Source organism: Sinohyriopsis cumingii, chromosome 16 (genome assembly GCF_028554795.1).
Source record: "Sinohyriopsis cumingii isolate HCF-2022 chromosome 16, ASM2855479v2, whole genome shotgun sequence".
Classification (NCBI taxonomy): domain Eukaryota; kingdom Metazoa; phylum Mollusca; class Bivalvia; order Unionida; family Unionidae; genus Sinohyriopsis; species Sinohyriopsis cumingii.
Genome location: NC_142976.1, coordinates 25613078 through 25637697, shown reverse-complemented (window position 1 = coordinate 25637697; position 24620 = coordinate 25613078). Strand labels below are relative to the sequence as shown.

Sequence of the window (24620 nt, the reverse complement as noted above, 5' to 3'; positions counted from 1 at the left end):
ACAAGTTTTATCTATCAAAAAAACATTACATTGCTTCGGTGGTGTAACTATATCGCCATGGGTGCCACAGCACACTTTTTGTACTGCCCCCCTCCCCCCTTCAGTCACTTTAATTTTTTATTTTATTCCTGGTTGGGCCACACACCCCAAAACAAGGCTGGGCCCCACAACACAGCTGTATCTGCTACCGCGGTAGTTAAACCAATGCATTGTTAATCATACAGTTTGTAGAGGTTCAAGGGTCAAATATTAACAATATCTTCATAAACATAATGCTACGGTCTGTCCTTTTTTGACTGCTTTCCCAGACTGGCAAAACTGTATTTCCAGTTGCTAACTAATGGCAGGTGGCACTGAATTTAGAGAGATGAGTTGACCATTTATTAAACTTTACTTCAAATCTAACATCTAAGATGGGGTACCCTGAGACAGGGGTGTCAAACTCATTTGCTATGGCAGGCTGGCTTTGATATAAATGTACTTCGCTCAAGTCATACATACAAATTTGACACTAACAAGAGACCTTGTCTACAGGCCAGAATAATGAGTCTGGTAGGCTATTTGTTTGATACCCCTGCCTTAAGTGATCAGGAAAATTTTAAAGTCAGTCTTAAATTTCACCCACATGGATTGCTCTACCTTTTAATTTTAGACTTAAGTTCTGTTTGTGAAGACTACATACCTAGAATCCACTATGAAATCATTATACATGTTTACAAAATTTTATATTGTTTCATTCCTACCTGCTACATCATCTTCTGCCAGGTTGCTGTCATCAGATTCAGGGTCAACTGGCATCTCAATGCTGTGAATCTTGTTCAAAGAAATCTCATCCTCATAACCCTCACCCACAAGCTGGATCACAGAGTCCTCATACTGATTGTCAATTACAGCAAGGCGGATATGGGCCTGAGATCTCAGTACAGACTCAGGCTTGAAGGTCACATTGAAAGAAGCAGTTTCTCCAACATTAACAACTAATGAAGCAGTGTGGGGTCGGCGTGTAGGATCTACAGAATTATACAATCAGGATTACAAATATGGATTGGATCATATCACAAGACTGTCAATCTTGTCATGAAAGTGAATACCTTTTCAACTAGAGTCACAAAGAACCATCTAGTAATAATTTATGCCTAATTTTATTTCATTATATCTTTTTTCTTTTAAATTTCAAGTGGTTATACAAAATATTGGCAGGTAAATTCATACAATTCCTCCTAGCTCTTTCATTTCTACCATGTTGACTTCTGAGGGATGGAAAGTCCTAGATGTATGACAGGTGCATAAGAGGATAATTGAAATTAACTGTAGAACCCTATAATAATATAGAGCTATAATGAATACAATAAAACAATGTTGAAAAGGAATCGAATATATTTTGACCAACATGAACTGGTTCTGATCCATTATTTTCTTGAGGTTGGTACAGTTTTAAGGATAGTCTTAAATGAGGTAACTTATTTTCACTTTTATCCATATCTAAATACCACTTGGAGAATTAGGCAAAGAGCAATTTTCTGATTATACTATTAATGAAAGGTAAAAATTCTAATATAGTTACCTCCTTCTTCCATGATGGCATTTGTTGTGTCTGCAGGCTTTAGCTTGAATACTCCATCTGGATCTATCAGGTCAATGTCCACCTGTAATCAAAAGGAAAAGAGAATACTTTTGCTTCCAAACTTACAATAAAACATACTGACAAACCTGCCCTGAAGGCATACATGTGATTCCACCAGCAGTAGGACAAAAATACAATTTTAAAAACCATCTGCTGTACATACATTTTTATAGTTGAAATCTACTGCTTTTGAATATTAAAAGATTAAATATTACAAAATCTTAATAAAAACTTATTTTTATGTGTTGTATCTTTATATGACAAACACCAAATGGAACAGTTAACTGGAGACCAGAACGGTTCCTCCACTGCAAAGATGCAATGATACATGCTGAGTGATTATCTGATTAAGAATTGTTAAACAACAGCTAACATGTATACACAATAAGCTATCAATTGATTAACCTATTGTTGTAATTTGGAGAGTTTAGAGCCAAAGGATGGATCCTGTTTGAAATGTTTTAAGTAATAATAAGATCAAAGATGGTCCAGAGCTTTTGATTCTTTCATTTAAAATTGGCTGACCTTTGGTATAGGTGAAACAAAAGAAAAGAGAATAATCAAAGCCTGGTTTAGGCAGAACAACTGTAGCAGACATTTTGTGTTCATTTTTCAAGAGAAATATTTCAGGGGAATTCTTATCTTTTTTTGGTCAATTTATGACTAAATGCGGAAATGTGCATTTTCTTTCAATACTAAAAAAAATCAATGGCTATATTACTTTAAATTGAACAATGCTTGAAAATCAGAGTTTAAGTGTGTGCATGTGAGTATCTAAGATTGTTAGTTTGGATTGTGTTTCATGCAAAGTGGATTTTAGGATAGTACATACAGGACCATGACAATGCAAAAACAACTGCACTGGAACAATGATTCTTCTGTAAAAATCACACAACTTTTAAAGCCCTTGATTGGATTAAAATTTATAAAGTGTCAAGTCTTTGTTTGCAAATTTTGTGGCAAAGAACATTTTACTATTTCTCACTGCACATCATTTATTAAACTGGTTAAACTTATGCCAGTCTGCAGAATCAAAAACTGCACAGGATTTTCATGCCAGCATGCAATGACAACACAGACTGTAACTCAGGTCCAAGTACCACTCTGGGACACAAAAGCTGAAAATGTGTCCGGGTCAGAATTTCAGTGTCATGATTTAGAATCAAAATTATTGCAAACAAATGATGCATTTGTTCTATATCCCTTAAAACACATAAAATTTATGTAAAAAAATGTACTAGCTTAGAAGCCAATCTATTGATAAAAATTTTGAAGTTGACTAATTTGATGTCCTAGTTCTGTCAAATGTATGCCTAAAGATGTATTAAAGAACCACATGACTTAACCACCCATTTATACCATTTTATATAGAAATAAACCCTCTAAATCAGCAACACAAATTCAGAGGTCACATTTCTCACTTCCCTAAGGAGGATACTTCAAATGTCAGGAAGAGAGACTTGGGGGAGTTCGCAAGGTTGTGAAGAGTGTCCGACACCTGTATGTGGAGCTGCGAGGGGCTTATATGAGGTATATAGGTACACCGATAACTGAAACTCAACAAGTTTGATCCTGAGGATGCTATGATAACAAACATCAGCCGATACGCCATACATGCACCATAGGAAGTAGGTATGAAGTATATATGGGCATAATAAATGAGTACATTTAAGTACTGACATAAATTGGGGTTCAAAAGCAACATTGTGAATGCATGAAACTTGGCAATGGCCCCTAAGAACAGAACTGGAAAGGTCTGCTATGCAAGAAAGGTCCCAAATAAATGACACGGTGGAAGGAGTGGAGGTGGATGGTTCTTTCTGAAAATAATTTTAAGTTCAATGCAGCATTTACACTGGAAACCACACATCTTACAGGCATCCCAGTTGCTATATGAATGCTCAACCGACACAATGTTTGATCACATGCTCCAACTCTGTCATCTGACTGGTTCAACATGACAACATATCTAAATTTAGTTACTAGTTTATGAACACATACTGGCTGCAATGACATCATGTCTGGGCAGAGTAACCATAGCAGACAAAGAGGGGCCCAACAAGAGGGCAGAGAAGGATGCACTGTGTATTACTTGAACTATATATAATTAATCAATTAAATAATAATAAATTCCCTGTTGATGGAAACTACCAAAGTACTAGTGCAGTGAAAAAATATAATGGTATGTACCACCAGGAAAAAAATACTATCATGGTAAACCAGTATGCTGGTAGTACTGCCCACCTCTGCAAGGTACCATCAAAACACTTTCAGAAAATTTTGGTGAATTATTAGTGGGTCCATATATATTAAAGAGACAAAACTTTCTATTATAAATACCTATGGCAAAAGCAAGTATATTCCATCATGATTCCTTTTAATTTCATTTATTGTATATTTCAAATTTCATGCAACTATTTTTATATTCATTTTCATTTATGGCACTAAGAATATCATATATATGCTGAGGGGTTTTCCCCAATTTTCTGGATGTGAGGACCAATCAATTTGTTTTTACATATGGCCTAACAAGGAGCAAACTTATCACTTTATAATAATAATCATAATAATAATAATAATAATAATAATAATAATAATAATAATGAGGAGGACTTTGTATAGCGCCTAATCTTTAGAAGCTCTAAGCGCTTTACAACATTAGACAACACCTATAAGATAAAAAACATAATAATATTATTACAAAAACAAACACCATGAAATTAGAAAAACATTAAAAAATAAAAAACATGCTGAGAATATTTCCGGTAGGAAACATTATTAAATCTTTAAGTTTTTTCTTGCAGTCGAAATAAGTGAGTTTTGAGAGCCCTCTTGAATGTGATCACTGTGTCTTTGCAAGTATGCCTTCCCAAATTTCTCTAATATAGTTTGGTACAAACACTCAAATATAATCTAATACTAGTGTTGAGAACATCTACATCTGCTCCTCCTCCATGCAAGCTGTCCTGGTTTGGGCACTTTGTGGCATTCAACAAGTAAAAATGTATTAAAATTATTAAAATTAAAGACTTAGCATTTATCTAACCACATAATTAGCATTTAATTTGTAGGCATGAAGTACACAATTATAAAGTTTATACAAAACAGTTTCAAGGTCTCTAGGTTAAATTTGGGCCATTTGATTAAAAAGTACATACCAGAGTTGGTAGAGATATTTCACTAAAACCCACAACCATGAAAAATTATTTTCCCTCACTTAAAGGAGTGTGTTCTACATATGGACATCAGCTATATACACTCTTTTAGCTTGCCTTCTGACCCTTGTGACTGACACAGTTCTTATAAAAGACTCATATGTTGTGTCTTTATGTTGCATGGTATTAATCTCACCTTGCTAGGCAGGCTTCCATCATTCAGCAGGACAAGTGGTAAAGTTTCAGTGCTTAGAACCAAATTCTTCTTAAACAGCATCAAAGGCTGTCCTCTCTTATTCCTGATTGTTGGCTTGATGATCGTGATTCGTGGCAAGTTTCCGTCTCCCACTAACTCAAATGTCAGGTTCCTACCTTTGATTTGATTTGGTGCTATGCCATCAATAGCAGCCTCAAAAGTGGCATTGAAACTCTAAAATTACAAGAGATTGAATCAAATCAGACTATTATTCTTCTTCAACTAAACCTACTTTGATAAAAAGCAAATTATGTTTCAATACAACATGCGTAGCTTCACAGCAAAGTTCCAAGTTAAAAAGGTGCTGTTGGATAGCATGTAAAATTAAACTTGACCTACATTTTCTCATTGTAAAACTTTATACTAAATTTGGTTTCAATTCATGAGGTCCCTCGAATTAAAGCTATTGTGCAAAAGAAAATTTACAATAGATGGAACATGACAGGACAGGACAGATGGACAAAGATAATACTACCATACCTGCCATGACATGATGTGTCACTCTAAAAACACGATTTTTACTCCCAAACCCAATGACGAATCATTGTCTTCAATGAGAATGTTTAATGTATCAATAATAAAGGTTATCGGCAATTTCATGAACAACAGCAATGGTTCATTGAAGATGGATTTTAGTCCACATATAAAACACAAATCATGATTATTTTAGTCATCTGAACAATGTTCAAGTGTGATTCACTTTTGAAGGCAAAATATCAAAATGCATTTAATGTGATTCAGGAAACAAAGTTATCCGTGAAGCAAGCAAAGCCCAACGAGAACACCTCAATATTTTACCCTACAAGCTTGTCCTAACACCTCAACATTTTGCCACATAAATTCTTCTATAATACATCAACATTTAGCCATATAAACTTGTGTATAACACTTCAACATTTTACCTTTAAGGTCATATATAACAATTCAACATTTTACCTTTAAGGTCATACATAACAATTCAGCATTTTACCTTTAAGGTCATACATAACAATTCAACATTTTACCTTTAAGGTCATGCATAACAATTCAGCATTTTACCTTTAAGGTCATATATAACAATTCAACATTTTACCTTTAAGGTCATACATAACAATTCAACATTTTACCTTTAAGGTCATACATAACAATTCAACATTTTACCTTTAAGGTCATACATAACAATTCAACATTTTACCTTTAAGGTCATACATAACAATTCAACATTTTACCTTTAAGGTCATACATAACAATTCAGCATTTTACCTTTAAGGTCATACATAACAATTCAACATTTTACCTTTAAGGTCATACATAACAATTCAACATTTTACCTTTAAGGTCATACATAACAATTCAACATTTTACCTTTAAGGTCATACATAACAATTCAGCATTTTACCTTTAAGGTCATATATAACAGTTCAACATTTTACCTTTAAGGTCATACATAACAATTCAACATTTTACCTTAAAGGTCATATATAACAATTCAACATTTTACCTTTAAGGTCATACATAACAGTTCAGCATTTTATTATACATCTTGTGTACAACACCTAAACATTTCACTGTATAAGCTCATAACACCTAAACATTTCACTGTATAAGCTCATAACACCTCAATATTTTGCAATATAAGCTTGCATATAACTCCATAATATTTTACCATTATGTAAGGTTATATATAACAAGTGCTCAAAATATCTGATAGCCAGACACCTAGGGGCCCCTCTTATTTTAGATGATGGGCCCATCCCATATTTTAAGTGAGGTGCTCATCAGGCTTGTTGAAAAATTTATTTAATCATGGTGATGAAATGTGTAAATGTATTTTCAAGATGTTGACATACCTGCCATAACAAGGCACTATCTAAATCATATCACCACTGTCCTATGTGAAATTGAGATGTGACTTTAACCAAATTAAAGCAAGGCGTGTCATGCTAATAATACAATTTTGTACTCCCAAGCCCCCTGACACGATCGTGTTTCGAGAAACACAATTTTCAGTAATCTTTATAAAACAACACACCCCCAACAAAAAAAACAAAAAACACATATAGCATGTATAAATGGAAAACAGTCATGACTGGAGCTGATATACAATTATCCCTTGGGCAGTTTAAATAAAGGCCATTAAAGGCAAAGAGATCAGGTATAAACCTCTATTTCACATATTACTTAACTGGAAGACAATAGCCAGTGAGATGTGTTTGAAGGCCCTAGTGGATGAGCCCACTGTGCCAATTTGCATAGGTTGGAGCAGGAAGTGAAATAAACCACTACTGATAAATTAAGGAGATGCTAGATGAGTGTACAAGAACAAAAGTTATCACATATTATTTGCCTTGAATGAAAATGCTTAAGCCATATGTATGTATATGTTTTGAAAAGTTTGTGAACAGTGGCAGCATTTCTTTGAAGTCGGATTTTACTGCATAAATAGGATGCAAAGCATGTCAGCTGTCGGAATAGTGTTCAAGTGTAATTTATTTATGAAGCTGATTTAGAAAGCAATTAGCTATCAGCAATGCCCCCAAAATAAATTTCAGAAGTCTAGTTGATGGAGTTTTACTTTGTGAAGCATGTCAGTGAAAAAAGCAAAAGCATGATAAGGGGGGAGGGGGCAATTCTTTCCACATGCTGCAAACAACACATCGACATATGCCTCACCAGGATTCACTCAGAGGATCCAGCAGAGAAGTTTGAACACCTGGATTTTCCAGTCCGTAGTGAGTGTGGCACTGAGCATTAAGAGGTCAGTGTTAGGACTGGTGTCAGGATAATGTGACTCAGTGAGACATCATGCTACATGTCTGCAGTATGAAGTCTCAGTGCTAAGACATCACTATAAACTGCCACAATGCAGACATCGTAGCAATATGACTGAAAAGTTGTAAAGCTACGTTAAAAATCCAAATCAAGCATACACATACACCCTAGTGAGTGTAGTGATGAACACTTATGACACTTGCATTACCTTCAAACCCCTTTGAACCCTACTGAATTTATATTTGAATTGTAGTTATTGCAATGTTGTATGACAACATTAAAAAAAGGGGAAATTTTGAGCATGTGTAAATTGAGAGTCCAGGCTTGTGGAATTTCACTCAAGGCTTGTGAGTTTTTTTAGGTCACCTCTCCAGGGCCTGTGTCTAAAAAAAAATTTGATAACACCTTAATATTTTAACTCATTAGAGGGAACTAGATGGGCAAGGACACAATGGTTCATCCTATTTCCATCTGCTATTTTTGTTGGGCTTAAGGAGCCATCTGTAGTCCATTTTGTTGTCATGTGACATAAGTGCAGATAGTTGGTAGGAGGTATGCATTTGAGTTAAATTATATTATCACTCAATGTAGTCAGTTATATATCATTAGTGTTCAAATAAATTTATGTTCATTCTCAAAATTCACATCAATAAAAATAACTATGATTGTTTATTAAAGTAGCAAATTAGAATTAATTTTTTAAAGTTAATATCTATTATTAAAAGTTATATATAGAAACAAAGAATCAGTCATGTTTACGTCAATCATTGTTTCAGCTTAATGATAGATCCGATAGACTCTCCACCAGACTGACAAAGGAAGTCACTATTTCTACTACCTGTAGGATACAAGCATTTGTAAACATTGTTGACTCATATTTTCTGCATACTATACCAGCAGATTATGCTTAATATGCTGTTTAAACTACCTATGATTTGAAGCAACAACAAAAAATCTTTGATCTGATAACATTATTATGTACTGGCTGAACAGGCTCTATATGCTGTTCGTTCTATGCATCATTCTGATTTTGAGCAAACAGCAAAGACTTTGATCTGCTGGCATGGCAGATCAGCCTGTCTGGTCTACACGAGTTTGATTTTGAGCAAACAACAAAGACTTTGATCTGCTGGCATGGCAGATCAGCCTGTTAGGTCTACATATGAGCTTGATTTGGAGAAAACAACATAGACTTTGATCAGCAGACATTATTGTGTGAGGACGGGTCTTGGTCAATGCTGTTTGGTCTACATATAGGTTTGATTGTGAGCAAACAGCATAGACTTTGATCCACTGCATTATAATGTAATAGCACATTTTGGTCTATGCTGTTTGTTTTACATATGATTTTGATTTGTGAGTAAACAATATAGATTTTGATATCCTGGCATTATTGTGTATTGGCAGATCTGAGTTTAAGCTATTCATATTTGGGTGCAATTTATACATGGTAAAAAATATCAGCAATTCAATAAACTATCTAGTCTGTTAACTATTAAGACAAACTTTCTACCAGTAAAGTTTGACCAATATCCAATCATTTAGTACTTTACCTGCATTGACTGTGGGGTAAATGTGACAGTGGCATACACATAGCTGTGGTTCATGATTTGCATTCTTGGTGGATCGACTTCAAACACATCAAGCTGTTTGGCAGTCCCCTTAGCAGGAGGAACTTTGATGGAGAAAGTCACATCACATGGGACCTTCTGATTGTTGGAGATCTTGAATCTAGCTTTTGCTTTTCTTCCAACAATCACATTATTGAATATGAATTTCTTCTCATCTTCAATAAATACTCCACCAGTCTCCAGCAACTGCAAGAACAAGAAACAAATACTGAAAATCACAATGTTTTAGCTTCATTAAATTTTAATTAATCTCTAATTTTAGCATATTTATTGACTTTAAATTTTGGCAAATTTTCTGCAAGCAAAAATAATATATTTTGGTGTTACATGTAATGGTTTTATATGTCTGTTTGAACATAATGTTATGTAAATATAAACTGACCTTTGATAACTTTATTTCAACACAAGGGTTTATATAAAAAATACAAAAATAAACATGGATCAAAATAATTGACTGACAAAGTATCACTGCTGCTTTTCTTCAAAACATCCAAAGGTCGGACTGCTTGTTCATCTCCTTTGTAGAAAATCATGCTGAATAAAGATGGTTACTCAGAGTAAACTGAGGTTGAAAAAAAACTTTGTGAACCATCACTATAGAAGGTTATTAGAGTTTATATCATATGATGACATAGCATACTTTTAATGTAAATAACACATTTGCACAAATTTGCTAAGTAAATTTGCCCAAAAATTGGTGCCTGGTAATATTTTACGATTTAAAGTAAATTAAATTTATTAAGTTTTACAAAGGTGGTCCGCTAATGAATGGTCTATTTCTAATGTTTATCAATAGAATAATGCAAGAATGTTCACTTATATGCTAGTCTAATATTTATCAACAGAATAATACAAGAATGTTCTCTTATGTTATATGCTAGTCTAACGTTTATCAATAGAATAATACAAGAATGTTCTCTTATGTTATATGCTAGTCTAATGTTTATCAATAGAATAATGCAAGAATGTTCTCGTATGTTATATGCTAGTCTAATGTTTATCAATAGAATAATACAAGAATGTTCTCTTATGTTATATGCTAGTCTAATGTTTATCAATAGAATAATGCAAGAATGTTCTCTTATGTTATATGCTAGTCTAATGTTTATCAATAGAATAATGCAAGAATGTTCTCTTATGTTATATGCTAGTCTAATGTTTATCAATAGAATAATGCAAGAATGTTCTCTTATGTTATATGCTAGTCTAATGTTTATCAATAGAATAATGCAAGAATGTTCTCTTATGTTATATGCTAGTCTAATGTTTATCAATAGAATAATGCAAGAATGTTCTCTTATGTTATATGCTAGTCTAATGTTTATCAATAGAATAATGCAAGAATGTTCTCTTATGTTATATGCTATTCTAATGTTTATCAACAGAATAATGCAAGAATGTTCTCTTATGTTATATGCTATTCTAATGTTTATCAATAGAATAATGCAAGAATGTTCTCTTATGTTATATGCTAGTCTAATGTTTATCAACAGAATAATGCAAGAATGTTCTCTTATGTTATATGCTATTCTAATGTTTATCAATAGAATAATGCAAGAATGTTCTCTTATGTTATATGCTAGTCTAATGTTTATCAACAGAATAATGCAAGAATGTTCTCTTATGTTATATGCTAGTCTAATGTTTATCAATAGAATAATGCAAGAATGTTCTCTTATGTTATATGCTAGTCTAATGTTTATCAATAGAATAATGCAAGAATGTTCTCTTATGTTATATGCTAGTCTAATGTTTATCAATAGAATAATGCAAGAATGTTCTCTTATGTTATATGCTATTCTAATGTTTATCAACAGAATAATGCAAGAATGTTCTCTTATGTTATATGCTATTCTAATGTTTATCAATAGAATAATGCAAGAATGTTCTCTTATGTTATATGCTATTCTAATGTTTATCAACAGAATAATGCAAGAATGTTCTCTTATGTTATATGCTATTCTAATGTTTATCAACAGAATAATGCAAGAATGTTCTCTTATGTTATATGCTAATGTTTATCAACAGAATAATGCAAGAATGTTCTCTTATATTATATGCTAGTATTAAGTAAATATCAAAGAATGTTTCATAAGTAATCTATATACTTGCTTATAAATTGAGTCAAACTGCAAACTATAGAGATTCAAATCGGCCATTACATCATACATAATGTGCCAGCAGATTAGGGTCTGTGCTATTTGCAGATGGATATATCTTACAAACATGTACAGTACTACCCTTTTAACTCAACATCCTCAGGCCTGAGGTAATATTGTTAACATAGATAATGTCAACATAAGGGGGGTGGGGCTGAAAAGATTTAATTTCACATAAAATTGAAATAGTTCTGTAAGGGGTGAACTGTAATCATTGAGTATGATTTACACTGAGAGAAAATAAACAATGGAAATTTTGATTAAATACACTTGTATATTGACAACTTACATTTGTGATACCCTTGTATATTACAATCCATAATGTGTTAAGTACCATGCATGTGTATGAAACATTCATGAATTTGAGAACAAATCTCATGTTAAAAAAATTGTGTATCAGTCACATCCCTTTAGGAAACAAGAGGTATACAAACATATACATGTCACAAAACAATTCAATACAATATTCATTGCTGCCAGTTGCACATTGGTCTAGATTTTGGCCTGAGACAACAATGTAATCATCTTGCTGATGTTACCAAGGGGATGAGGCTATTCAAAGATAAATAAAACTTGTCAAAAATATTATTTATTTCACAAACATTTTTGCAAGATGCTCCACCTTCAACTTCCATAATGGCCTGGTATTTAGTTTCATGAGACTGTAAATTTAATTTGCATTTTATGCCACTTGTTTTTCATCATAAGCATAAATAAAGTTACATCATGGGAAAATAAACTAGTTCCAATCACCAATCATTTTAGCAAAAATGCAACACTTGATCAGATACCATTGCTTTTATTTAAGTTTATTACTGACTTCCTTTTACGAAGAATGCTTTGTTTTCATTTAAGATTGTATTCAGCTTGCTTTGATGAAGGGTGCATAAGTTACTGAAGTTGTCATAAAAGACAAACTTTTGAGGACCAAACAAATGCTGATTTATTAATACAATGGCAGCATTAAAGCCTAGTGGCAAGGACAAATAAATTCTAGAGCAAACTTTGGGTCGGAAGTGGCAGCTTGTCGAGATAAACAATTAGAAAACAAAGGATTAGTTCAAGTTGGGACCTCAGGCTTCTGTTGACATGTAAAAGCATGACAAATATGGTAAAACCTGTCTTGAGAGACCACTGCCATGAGAGACCACCTGTCTTGAGAAACTGGGTTCTCAATGTACAAATTTATTGATTATAACGTGTTATGACCTGTCATGAGAGACCTCCTGTCATGAGAGACCATTATGTTTTGGCAAAAGCAGTGGTCTTTCAAGACAGGTTCCACTGTAATAATAGACCATGGACCTGTGACTTTGCATTTTCATTGATGGCTGGTTGGTTGATTGTGGATTTTATGACACACCAGCACTGTAAGAATATATAGTACCATGAAAAAAGATTATGATAAAAAATGCATCTTTGAAAAATGTTTATTACCAATGAGCAATAAAAGTACAGAAACAAAACAAGGATATGGTGAAAATATCTTAAGGTTCCCAATTAAAGAAAGATACAAACTGTGTGTATAAAGGGTAATTATAAAATAAAAGGTAAATTAGGGCGATCAACAGTACTGAAGAAATAGGGTTGCACTCCAGCTATATTTTAGAATAAATGTTAACTTTCTTCATGAATTTAAAATAAAAGATATATTTATCATATTGAAAACTTCCTTCATGTGCTGAACAATGTAGTAATGATGGTGTGTAGGTTGGTGATCAAAACAATTTATCATTAAGTGTTTTACACTGAAGGATTCATTGCAAGAATCCACTCCAGTGGGTCTTTGCCCTATAATATGTAGGAGTGGGTTACCAAAGTATGACCAATTCTAATTCTTGCAACGACTACCTTGTCCCTATGGATGGGTAGGTAGAAAGGAGGCCATTTGCCTAAGGTAAGTTTAATCACATGGAACTTGTTTCTGACATCATTTCATGATGCCTGGCACTTACTAAATAAACATTTTTTTTAATACCAGGTTTAAAATCAGTGTATGGTATTTTAAATTAAATGGCTGCAGAGGCTTTCAGTGTAATTTGCTTTTCATTACCTTTGATGCCAACATGGCCAGGTTGTTGTTGTTGTTGTGGGGTTTAACAACATTTTTCAGTATACGATAGGCTATACATGGTGGCCAGTACAACTGGTGGAGGAAGAACCACTAACCCGTGAGAAGCTACTGGCAAGCTTTCTCACATACCCACATTGGCCGAATCCTAGACTTGAACACACACAGACAGAGAACATGGCTAGGTAACCAAGAGTATACGATATTGTGAGAGGTTAACAACTTGGTATATTTTGATGAGCATATTACTCAGTAAAGGATTCTCCAAATTACTATTGTGTAGTGACTGAAAGTGAGTCAAAGAATATGATGGAGTTTAAAATATGTTGGTTTCTATACTTTTCAGGGCAAGGTCTAATGCCCTGATTTCAGCTGAAAATATGGATGCACCATCTGGCTGTATGTCATTCGACTAATGAAGGATGCAGCAATCTTTTTGTCATCCTTTTAGCAATCAGTGTAAATTCTTGTGTATTTCTTAATTTTGATTGAATTTCCATCACGCAGCATAAAAATGAATGAGAGTTGTTTTAGAAATTGGGGAAGAGTTACAGAAACAAAAGACTTGGAATTTTTAAAGGTCAATTTTTGTACTGTCAAGACTGGAAGATTAGAAGATATTCTAATGCCAAAGGTACTGGCAGGTATGGCATTTGGTTTATTTTGGTATAATCTTTTGTATATGGGATGGAAAACATATGCTAAAGCAGGGTTTGATCTTAATTTTAGAGCATACTGTAAAGGTAATTTTTCCTCTGTGATGTGATAGAGGTAGATCATTCACTTCAGCCAAAAGGCTTTCACATGGGGATGTCCGAAATGCTCACAAAACAATTCACACTGCTTGATTGGGTCAAGAAGCTTCAGTTATAACTTCCTGTCTAAACCATAAACAGCACAACCATAATCCTGTTTGGATCAAATAATGGTTCTCTATATGTTAAGAACAACTTTTTCTACCAGCACCCCAGTCAGAGTATGCTACTACTTTAGGTAAATCAAGGGCATTCAAGCATTTAGCTTTGAATTTCTTAATGTTTGGAATGAAGGTGAGTTTTCTGTCAAAGACAATACCTAAAAACTGTATTTCCTCAATAAATGGTAGTTGTTACATCCAGCATGAATTTAGGATTATCTTTATAGCTGACAAAAAAGTATGCAACTGTTTGTTATTTTGTGAATTTGAAAACATTGACAGTGGCCAAATTTGGAATCTTGTTTATATTTTGCTGTAATTGTCTTTCAATTGTATGCATTGGTTTGATCGATAACATAAAAGGCAATCAAACTGCAGTGACACCTCAGATCTTCATGCCTTCAGTGTTTTCTGTATCACTCACTCCCAACAAGTTTTGGCAATGAATCATGCCTTGGATGAATTCAGTGAAGGATGTCTTAATTTTAGGGATGTTTTCAGTTTGTCCTCTTAGCTTGCACTCCACAAGCAAGCTACCAAATTTTAAATTTTCATGCTTTTTGGTGTGCTGACTATGCCAAGTATAGTCTTTTCAAATATAAATGGTGATAGTATGGCAAGCAATTTCAACATATCTTTTGACTGACTGACCATGGAAACAAATCCACACCACATGGTTCATTCTCTGAGACTGATAGTGGTTTGGTTCTTTTCAGTTGATTTTTGTTTTATAATAATAATAATAATAATAATAATAATAATGACCTTATTTAAAGAGGGTAACACAATTAGCTAAGAACTAATCTACCTTGAGGCCCTCATATAAAGAAATTTATTTATTTTAGCTGCATCTCTGATTTGATTTTCCATTATGTTTTTTTTATATATTCATCACCCATGTTCACCCACCCACTATGGAGTCCAACAAGAGGACACATCTCAAGTGCCAGGGTTACACAGGTGGTATACCCAACAGGTAGAGATACCTCCCAACTGATCCAATAAGCTACCACCTTCTAGGGAGTCTTATGCCTCCAATCAGTTACCTCTTATGACATACAGTGAAGATGCATCAGGCCTATTCTACAACCCATGACATTCAAGCGGACATTTTTATCAACAGAGCATCTTGTAAGTGATGTTGATATAAATGGTGGGATCCTATATATGGACTACAATATTAATTCTTGCAATAACAATACTGGTCATAAAATGCAAATAAGACCTTCAAAAATTATTTGGGTTTTACAACCTGTCACAAATCTACTATGCAGGCTTTCAGCTGCAGAAAATTACTTGAATCCAGTAACTGTCATCCTCAAAAGCTCACTAACCAATGTAAACTTTTTTTCATTGTTTGATATAAGGAATCAGTGCTCTTCAACCTGTGCAAATCTGATTAAGTTTTAAACACTCATTCAGCTATTATTTTTAGAGACAAATTGTGACAGGGTACATTTTTCTCTTACACTTCTATATAATGAACATTACTTAGGGATAAATATCCAGCTAGTAGTGTGAGAAATGCACACCAACCTAAACATTTTTAAATGATTTGTTTTGTAAGTAAATCAATTTTTTTAAAAAAGTTTAACTATTGCAACATATCACAAGCAATCAGTCATAATGTTTCAATATAACTTAAGTTTTTAAACCAAAAAATAATTTAAACATGACCACCATATTCAAACTCTAGGCAAATTTAGGCAATGACTTACCTGGTTGGAACGTTGCCATGCATTGAGGTTCTTGCAGATTCTGTGCTCCTCAAAAATTGATCCTATGTCATCCACATTAATGGATGGAATGCAAGCTTCAGCTATCAGCTTATATGGGATACCTCCTGGATTTATGTTTGGATCTCGATCAGCTATGTCTATAGCAAGTTCCTGGCAAAGAAAATTCAACAGATATTATTCTTCCTTTGTTGAGCCTGCTTTATCTTTTAGAAAGGATGGAGGTGAGCTCATCAATAGGAAAAAAAACATTTACTCAGATATTTGAAAAGATTGTCAAATCTGTGGAGAGTAGGATAGTTACAGTAATGTGGCTGACAAATCCTGTCATTTATACTAAAATTAAATTAATAAGTTTCATTAATATCATTTCAATGATTAGTTTTCATTGGACTTTAGGTCCTTAATTAGTATTTCTATTCATCCTGTTAACAGATGATACACACTAGACAGGCTGCAGATTGCAATCTTATATAACTAGATGGTTAACCCTGTTGTTGTGTCAAGCTATTTTATTTAGGGTCTTACACTAGACATGCTGCTAAATCACCAGATTGCAATCTTACATAACCAGAGGGTTAACCCTGTTGTTGTGTCAAGCTATTTTATTTAGGGTCTTACATTTGTCTGTCAACAGATGATACACACCAGAGAGGCTGCTAAATCACCAGATTGCAATCTTATATAACTAGAGGGTTAACCCTGTTGTTGTGTCAAGCTATTTTATTTAGGGTCTTACAATTGACAGGCTGCTAAATCATCAGACTGCAGTCTTAAATATAACTAGATGGTTAACCCTGTTGTTGTGTCAAGCTATTTTATTTAGGGTCTTACATTTGGCTGTCAACAGATGATACACACTAGACAGGCTGCTAAATCACCAGATTGCAATCTTATATAAATAGAGGGTTAACCCTGTTGTTGTGTCAAGCTATTTTATTTAGGGTCTTACACTAGACAGGCTGCTAAATCACCAGATTGCAATCTTATTTAACTAGAGGGTTAACCCTGTTGTTGTGTCAAGCTATTTTATTTAGGGTCTTACACTAGACATGCTGCTAAATCACCAGATTGCAATCTTATTTAACTAGAGGGTTAACCCTGTTGTTGTGTCAAGCTATTTTATTTAGGGTCTTACAATTGACAGGCTGCTAAATCACCAGATTGCAATCTTATATAACTAGAGGGTTAACCCTGTTGTTGTGTCAAGCTATTTTATTTAGGGTCTTACAATTGACAGGCTGCTAAATCATCAGATTGCAGTCTTAAATATAACTAGATGGTTAACCCTGTTGTTGTGTCAAGCTATTTTATTTAGGGTCTTGCATTTGTATGTCAACAGATGACACACACCAGAAAGGCTGCTAAATCACCAGATTGCAATCTTATATAACTAGATGGTTAACCCTGTTGTTGTGTCAAGCTATTTTATTTAGGGTCTTACACTAGACATGCTGCTAAATCACCAGATTGCAATCTTACATAACCAGAGGGTTAACCCTGTTGTTGTGTCAAGCTATTTTATTTAGGGTCTTACATTTGTCTGTCAACAGATGATACACACCAGAGAGGCTGCTAAATCACCAGATTGCAATCTTATATAACTAGAGGGTTAACCCTGTTGTTGTGTCAAGCTATTTTATTTAGGGTCTTACAATTGACAGGCTGCTAAATCATCAGACTGCAGTCTTAAATATAACTAGATGGTTAACCCTGTTGTTGTGTCAAGCTATTTTATTTAGGGTCTTACATTTGGCTGTCAACAGATGATACACGCTAGACAGGCTGCTAAATCACCAGATTGCAATCTTATATAAATAGAGGGTTAACCCTGTTGTTGTGTCAAGCTATTTTATTTAGGGTCTTACACTAGACAGGCTGCTAAATCACCAGATTGCAATCTTATTTAACTAGAGGGTTAACCCTGTTGTTGTGTCAAGCTATTTTATTTAGGGTCTTACACTAGACATGCTGCTAAATCACCAGATTGCAATCTTATTTAACTAGAGGGTTAACCCTGTTGTTGTGTCAAGCTATTTTATTTAGGGTCTTACAATTGACAGGCTGCTAAATCACCAGATTGCAATCTTATATAACTAGAGGGTTAACCCTGTTGTTGTGTCAAGCTATTTTATTTAGGGTCTTACAATTGACAGGCTGCTTAATCATCAGATTGCAGTCTTAAATATAACTAGATGGTTAACCCTGTTGTTGTGTCAAGCTATTTTATTTAGGGTCTTGCATTTGTATGTCAACAGATGACACACACCAGAAAGGCTGCTAAATCACCAGATTGCAATCTTATTTAACTAGAGGGTTAACCCTGTTGTTGTGTCAAGCTATTTTATTTAGGGTCTTACACTAGACATGCTGCTAAATCACCAGATTGCAATCTTATTTAACTAGAGGGTTAACCCTGTTGTTGTGTCAAGCTATTTTATTTAGGGTCTTACACTAGACAGGCTGCTAAATCACCAGATTGCAATCTTATTTAACTAGAGGGTTAACCCTGTTGTTGTGTCAAGCCATTTTATTTAGGGTCTTACACTAGACAGGCTGCTAAATCACCAGATTGCAATCTTATATAACTAGAGGGTTAACCCTGTTGTTGTGTCAAGCTATTTTATTTAGGGTCTTACAATTGACAGGCTGCTAAATCATCAGATTGCAGTCTTAAATATAACTAGAGGGTTAACCCTGTTGTTGTGTCAAGCTATTTTATTTAGGGTCTTACATTTGGCTGTCAACAGATGATACACACTAGACAGGCTGCTAAATCACCAGATTGCAATCTTATATAACTAGAGGGTTAACCCTGTTGTTGTGTCAAGCTATTTTATTTAGGGTCTTACACTTGACAGGCTGCTAAATCATCAGATTGCAATCTTATATAACTAGATGGTTAACCCTGTTGTTGTGTCAAGCTATTTTATTTAGGGTCTTACACTTGACAGGCTGCTAAATCACCAGATTGCAATCTTATATAACTAGAGGGTTAACCCTGTTGTTGTGTCAAGCTATTTTATTTAGGGTCTTACAATTGACAGGCTGCTAAATCATCAGATTGCAGTCTTAAATATAACTAGATGGTTAACCCTGTTGTTGTGTCAAGCTATTTTATTTAGGGTCTTACACTTGACAGGCTGCTAAATCACCAGATTGCAATCTTATATAACTAGAGGGTTAACCCTGTTGTTGTGTCAAGCTATTTTATTTAGGGTCTTACATTTGTCTGTCAACAGATTATATACACTAGACAGGCTGCTAAATCACCAGACTGCAGTTTTATATAACTTATATAACAACCCTGTTGTTGTGTCAAGCTATTTTATTTATGGTCTTACATTTGGCTGTCAACAGATGATACACACTGGACAGGCTGCTAAATCACCAGACTGCAATCTTATATAACTAGAGGGTTAACCCTGTTGTTGTGTCAAGCTATTTTATTTACGGCCTCACATTTGGCTGACAATTCTGTAAGTACACGTTAATTGCTTTTAATTAGTTAAATGTTCAAAACAATATGACTTTAAAGCATATTTTTTTAATGGACACATGTTTTGTTTGTTTTACTATTCAAATTTCTTTCTGACATTCACAAAATTTATCCTTTTGTAGTATTGTTGCATTTTTTATTGCAACTTAATTAAGCTTTATGTGTCTAATATTTAGAAGAGTTGTAGGACTGAAATAAAATGAGTTAATTACCTCATCAAACCTGCCAATTTGTTCTGCAACACAATCTACAGTGATAGTCTGGTGTCCCCCAGGCAAAACAATTCCAAATGCAGGGAAGATGGTGAATGGACCAAGCTGAAGCTTTGACTGACCACCTCCCACATCTTGCCTGTAAGATGCAATAAAACTATTTAGTAAACATATACTGAATAATGAATTATTGTTCTACAATACTTATGGAAACAACAGAATAATTATTTCTAAACTATCAATGAATCATTAATAATACATTGTAATAAAATTGTCAATTGTTATTTATTCAAATTTCTGCTTATTGTGAAATTGTTACAAGTTTTCAGCATGATGCCTGATCAGGTACAAATGAAGCTAAATGTATAAAAACCAATAACTTTCCTGTTATTAAAGAAAATATAGTATTTCTTTTCAAAGAAAACAAATAATACAAACAAATATTAATAATAATATTTAATAGATAAATGACCATTCTCTATTATTACATATATCTGGCCCCAGTTTCACGAACATTCTCAAACTTTCTCTTGAAATTGAGGTTTTACCCTAACTCACTTATGAGTCTTCAGACATCATTATTTTTGTGAGAATAGTAAAAAGGATGTCAAATCACGTCCTACTTTTAAAATTTAACATATGAAAACCTTTTCATTTCTGAAAAAAAGAATAGAGGGATGCCTAAAATATGAGGAAATCCTCCAAATATCTTTTCAGATAAGGCAATAGTCTGTGAAAAAAACAATGTTACAAACCAAGCAATAAAAGGATATTCAAACATTTGAGGAAGAAATGTAGAGTTGTTTCATGAAAATGGGGCCTGGTCACTACTTTTTAGTAAATCCAATAAACTTATTTTATTCAGAGTGAAACAAATATCTTAACTGAAATTTGCATATCTGTTGTTTCATTTAAAAATATTTTATTGACATAAACGCTGACAAATTGAGTTGGTTACAAGTTCTCATAATTTAGAATAAGCTTTTCTCCTATTTCTCCTATAAGCAATAGCAAATGATCACGGATAGTGGCTCTAAAATTAATATGATTTCATACAATTATATCTATGAATATATGATTGCAGGGAAAATAAGTATGAGCAAACAAGAGAGAGATGAATAAATTGATAGTCATGGAAGATATTGGAGAAGAGACAATACAACAAAATCAATACAACTGCTAATATTGAAGAACATTGTGTCTTTCTTTGTCAAAATAGCAGTAATTAATTGAGTAGAGAAATCATATTGTAATAATCCATAATTATATAAAGTGCTTTGTATCTATAATAAGTTTGTCCAACAGGTGAAGATTTACATTCACCATAAAGGCAGATGAGCCATACAACAAACTATTTATGGTTAATAGTACAGAGAAATAATTGAAATCCAAACCAATTTTCTATGCTGTTCAATATTCTATTTGCGATTAAATAAGAAATGGTATTCATTTTCTATATCATTACGACAGTTATTTCTAATTCTAGTGTACAGAATAGATCATTTTCAAATTTTCTGTTACCAACTTAACCTATACTTTACTTCTTAAGAGAGAATAGTCATGTTCACATTTTATTTATTCTATTTTGTTCAAACACTACCACACTTTCAAATAAATTTAATCATTATGTACATTTGTTCCTTTTACTGTATGTAAGAAATAATGACTTTTCATTTCTTCTTTTTGTATAACATTAAAATAAAATGCATTCAAGAGATGGCATTCAAGTTTGTAAATCTAACAGTAAATAAATAGAAAAAGATTGAAACAAATTAAAAACAGACAAAATCGAACAGCAAACAATGAGAAAATGTTAATACAACTAAAAGTACCTGACAACCAGAAACATGAAATTAATCAAACATGTATGTCTTGCCTAAAGGGTGCTATACTGTATATACCACTTGTAAATCGAGTCCAGCATGCAAACTGCACAGATCCAGATTTGTTGTCTTATCATGTGCCATCTGATCTGGATGTATGCAGTTTTTTAATCAGTCGAAAAACACAGGAGCTGATCTACTGGTACGTTAAAGGATGGCAGATCTGGATGTATGCAGTTTATTAGGGGTAATCAGTCAAAAAACGCAGATCTACTGGTACATTAAGGGATGGCAGATCTGGATGTATGCATTTTATTAATCAGTCAAAAAACACAGATCTACTGGTACATTAAGGGATGGCAGATCTGGATGTATGCATTTTATCAATCTGTCAAAAGCACAGATCTACTGATACATTAAATGGTGGCAGATTTGGATGTATGCAATGTATTAATCAGTCCAAAACCACAGATCTAATGGTATATTAAGGGATGGCAGATCTGGATGTATGCATTTTATTAATCAGTCAAAAAACACAGATCTACTGATACATTAAGTGGTGGCAGATCTGGATGTATGCAGTGTATTAATCAGTCAAAATAAACACAGGCACTGATTTACTGGTACATTAAGGGATTTCAGATCTGGATGTATGCAGTTTATTTGGGGTAATCAGTCCAAAAACACAGATCTACTGGTACATTAAGGGATTGCAGATCTGGATGTATGCAGTTTATTAATCAGTCAAAAAACACAGATCTACTGGTACATTAAGGGATGGCAGATCTGGATGTATGCAGTTTATTTGGGGTAATCAGTCAAAAACACAGATCTATTGGTACATTGAGGGATGACAGATCTGGATGTATGCAGTTTAATAGGGGTAATCAGTAAATAAACACAGATCTACTGGTACATTGAGGGATGGCAGATCTGGATGTATACAGTTTATTAATCAGTCAAAAAACACAGATCTACTGGTACATTAAGGGATGGCAGATTAGCGTCTATGTTGTTGTAGCTGGACTTGGCTTAAAAGTACATATGGAACATCAAAAGAGTCTTTAAGGTAAATGCCTCAGACCATTAGCTAAGCATACTGATGATGATATCAAAATGTCAGCATTCGTTCTTATTACTTTTCTCAATTTTCTTCAGTAAATCATACTATGTTACAAAACGTGTAAAAAAATTTTGCACATTCAGACTTTTTGTGGAAGCATTATATCCTAGCAAATCAAAAGTTTGAAAGTAAATCACTGTTTATTAACTAAATGGTTTCATCTAGTTAACATGCAGAATATTTTAGCAAATATAACATCATTGCAAAGTTCTCTTTCTATCTTGATATGTAACTGTTTATGGCAATTATGGCAAGACATAACATGGATTCTGCAGCTTTGACAAAAATATGTAGTACCTCGTTGGAACTGTAAACTTGCGATACATGCTACTGATACGTGATGTGGGTCCAGCCAGCTGTGTTGTGCTGCGCAAATCAGTTTTAGTAACAATAGCAGCAGGTCTCTGGTTTGCATCACTAGCAACAGTAAGGAGGAAAGAAGAAAGTGAGGGGAGCTAATTCAAGCAAAGCAAGGGAACACACAAATATACTGTATTTATTCTTATAATTGTTGTGGTGTTTAAAGTTTTCCAGTCAGAAATATTGGTTGATGTTAATTATTGTAAAACTATTAAGCATATTTTTAATTCTTTTCTTTGATTTTATGCCAAAACTCTTTTGTTTGACAATGCAATTTTGAGCATTTTTTTCCAGCAGTCGTGTTTCATCTGAGAATAAATACAGTATTATTCATTCTACAAGTTCCAAAATAATCAAAGCACATCATAATCATCAAATAAACACCTATATATTTGGTGTATTTCATTTCATCTTTATCACTGAAACATCTATACATTTGAAGTTTTTCATTTCATCTTTATCACTGTGATCTGCTTAAATTCAAATGTTCATTTGTAATGCTTCTGTCTGAATAAGACCTTGTAGAATCAGCAAATTGCTAGCAAAGGAAATAGTGTTAGTGTTAAAAAGCAAGAACCCAAAGTACAGTTCATCTGTTTTGCAGGGATGGGACTTCATAATAAAGTTTGTTCTTTCTCTTCACCATGGACATAATGAAAACTACTGTTTAACATTTGAAGCATCTGAACAATTTTTTATGTTGGATTGCTGCTCTGAGAAATGGGGGGCGGATTAGCAAATTGGGTCAGGTGATCGTTGATCTTATACCATACAAAATTTTAAGAAATAAATGGAGCAGGTAATGCTGTCTCTGGGTTCAATCTAGGCCTAATTATTGTGCCATGGGCACAAAAACAAAACATAATGCCACACTCAAATATAAAAGACACAATCAGTATGGTATCAGAATAATCAGCACAAAGTTTTGCACATCTCCATGCCTGTCATGTTCCTGGTTGTGTATCTATGATGTGCATTGTGCAGTTAAACATCTGACAGAGAATGACGGGGGTGGGGGTTTACCTGGACTGGTTTCACTGCTCTTTATTACTTCATATTTAAGAGTCACAAATGATAACCAGTCTTACCAAATGTTAAAAAAAGGTCTTTTCAAGAAGTGATTCGTGAACATGTTGGTAACTCTTTTGTAGACATGTAGCCAAATTAGAATAAATCAAAGTCATTTTAGCCAAGAAAATCGTCTTGGATGCTTCCCTCTTTTCAGGCAGAGTACAATTGGAACCAATTAAAATGAACTTTTCAACAAAAACAAATCAGAGCAGCAATGAAGTCAGTATATCTTG

The 24620-nt window shown here is 33.7% G+C and overlaps 1 protein-coding gene across 1 annotated transcript in view; it reads right to left on the bottom strand.

Annotated features, from left to right (window-relative positions):
• LOC149780098 (axonemal central pair apparatus protein HYDIN-like) overlaps positions 1–24620 on the bottom strand; it is a 240483-nt gene that overhangs the window by 40728 nt on the left and 175135 nt on the right. The window contains exons 65-71 of the mRNA XM_089936859.1: positions 23254–23373; positions 20011–20149; positions 16282–16452; positions 9340–9603; positions 4976–5209; positions 1565–1646; positions 744–1010 (exon numbers count right to left, since the gene is read on the bottom strand). Of these exons, the coding sequence (XP_089792985.1) occupies positions 744–1010; positions 1565–1646; positions 4976–5209; positions 9340–9603; positions 16282–16452; positions 20011–20149; positions 23254–23373 (1277 nt within the window). The remainder of the gene's footprint in view (positions 1–743; positions 1011–1564; positions 1647–4975; positions 5210–9339; positions 9604–16281; positions 16453–20010; positions 20150–23253; positions 23374–24620) is intronic.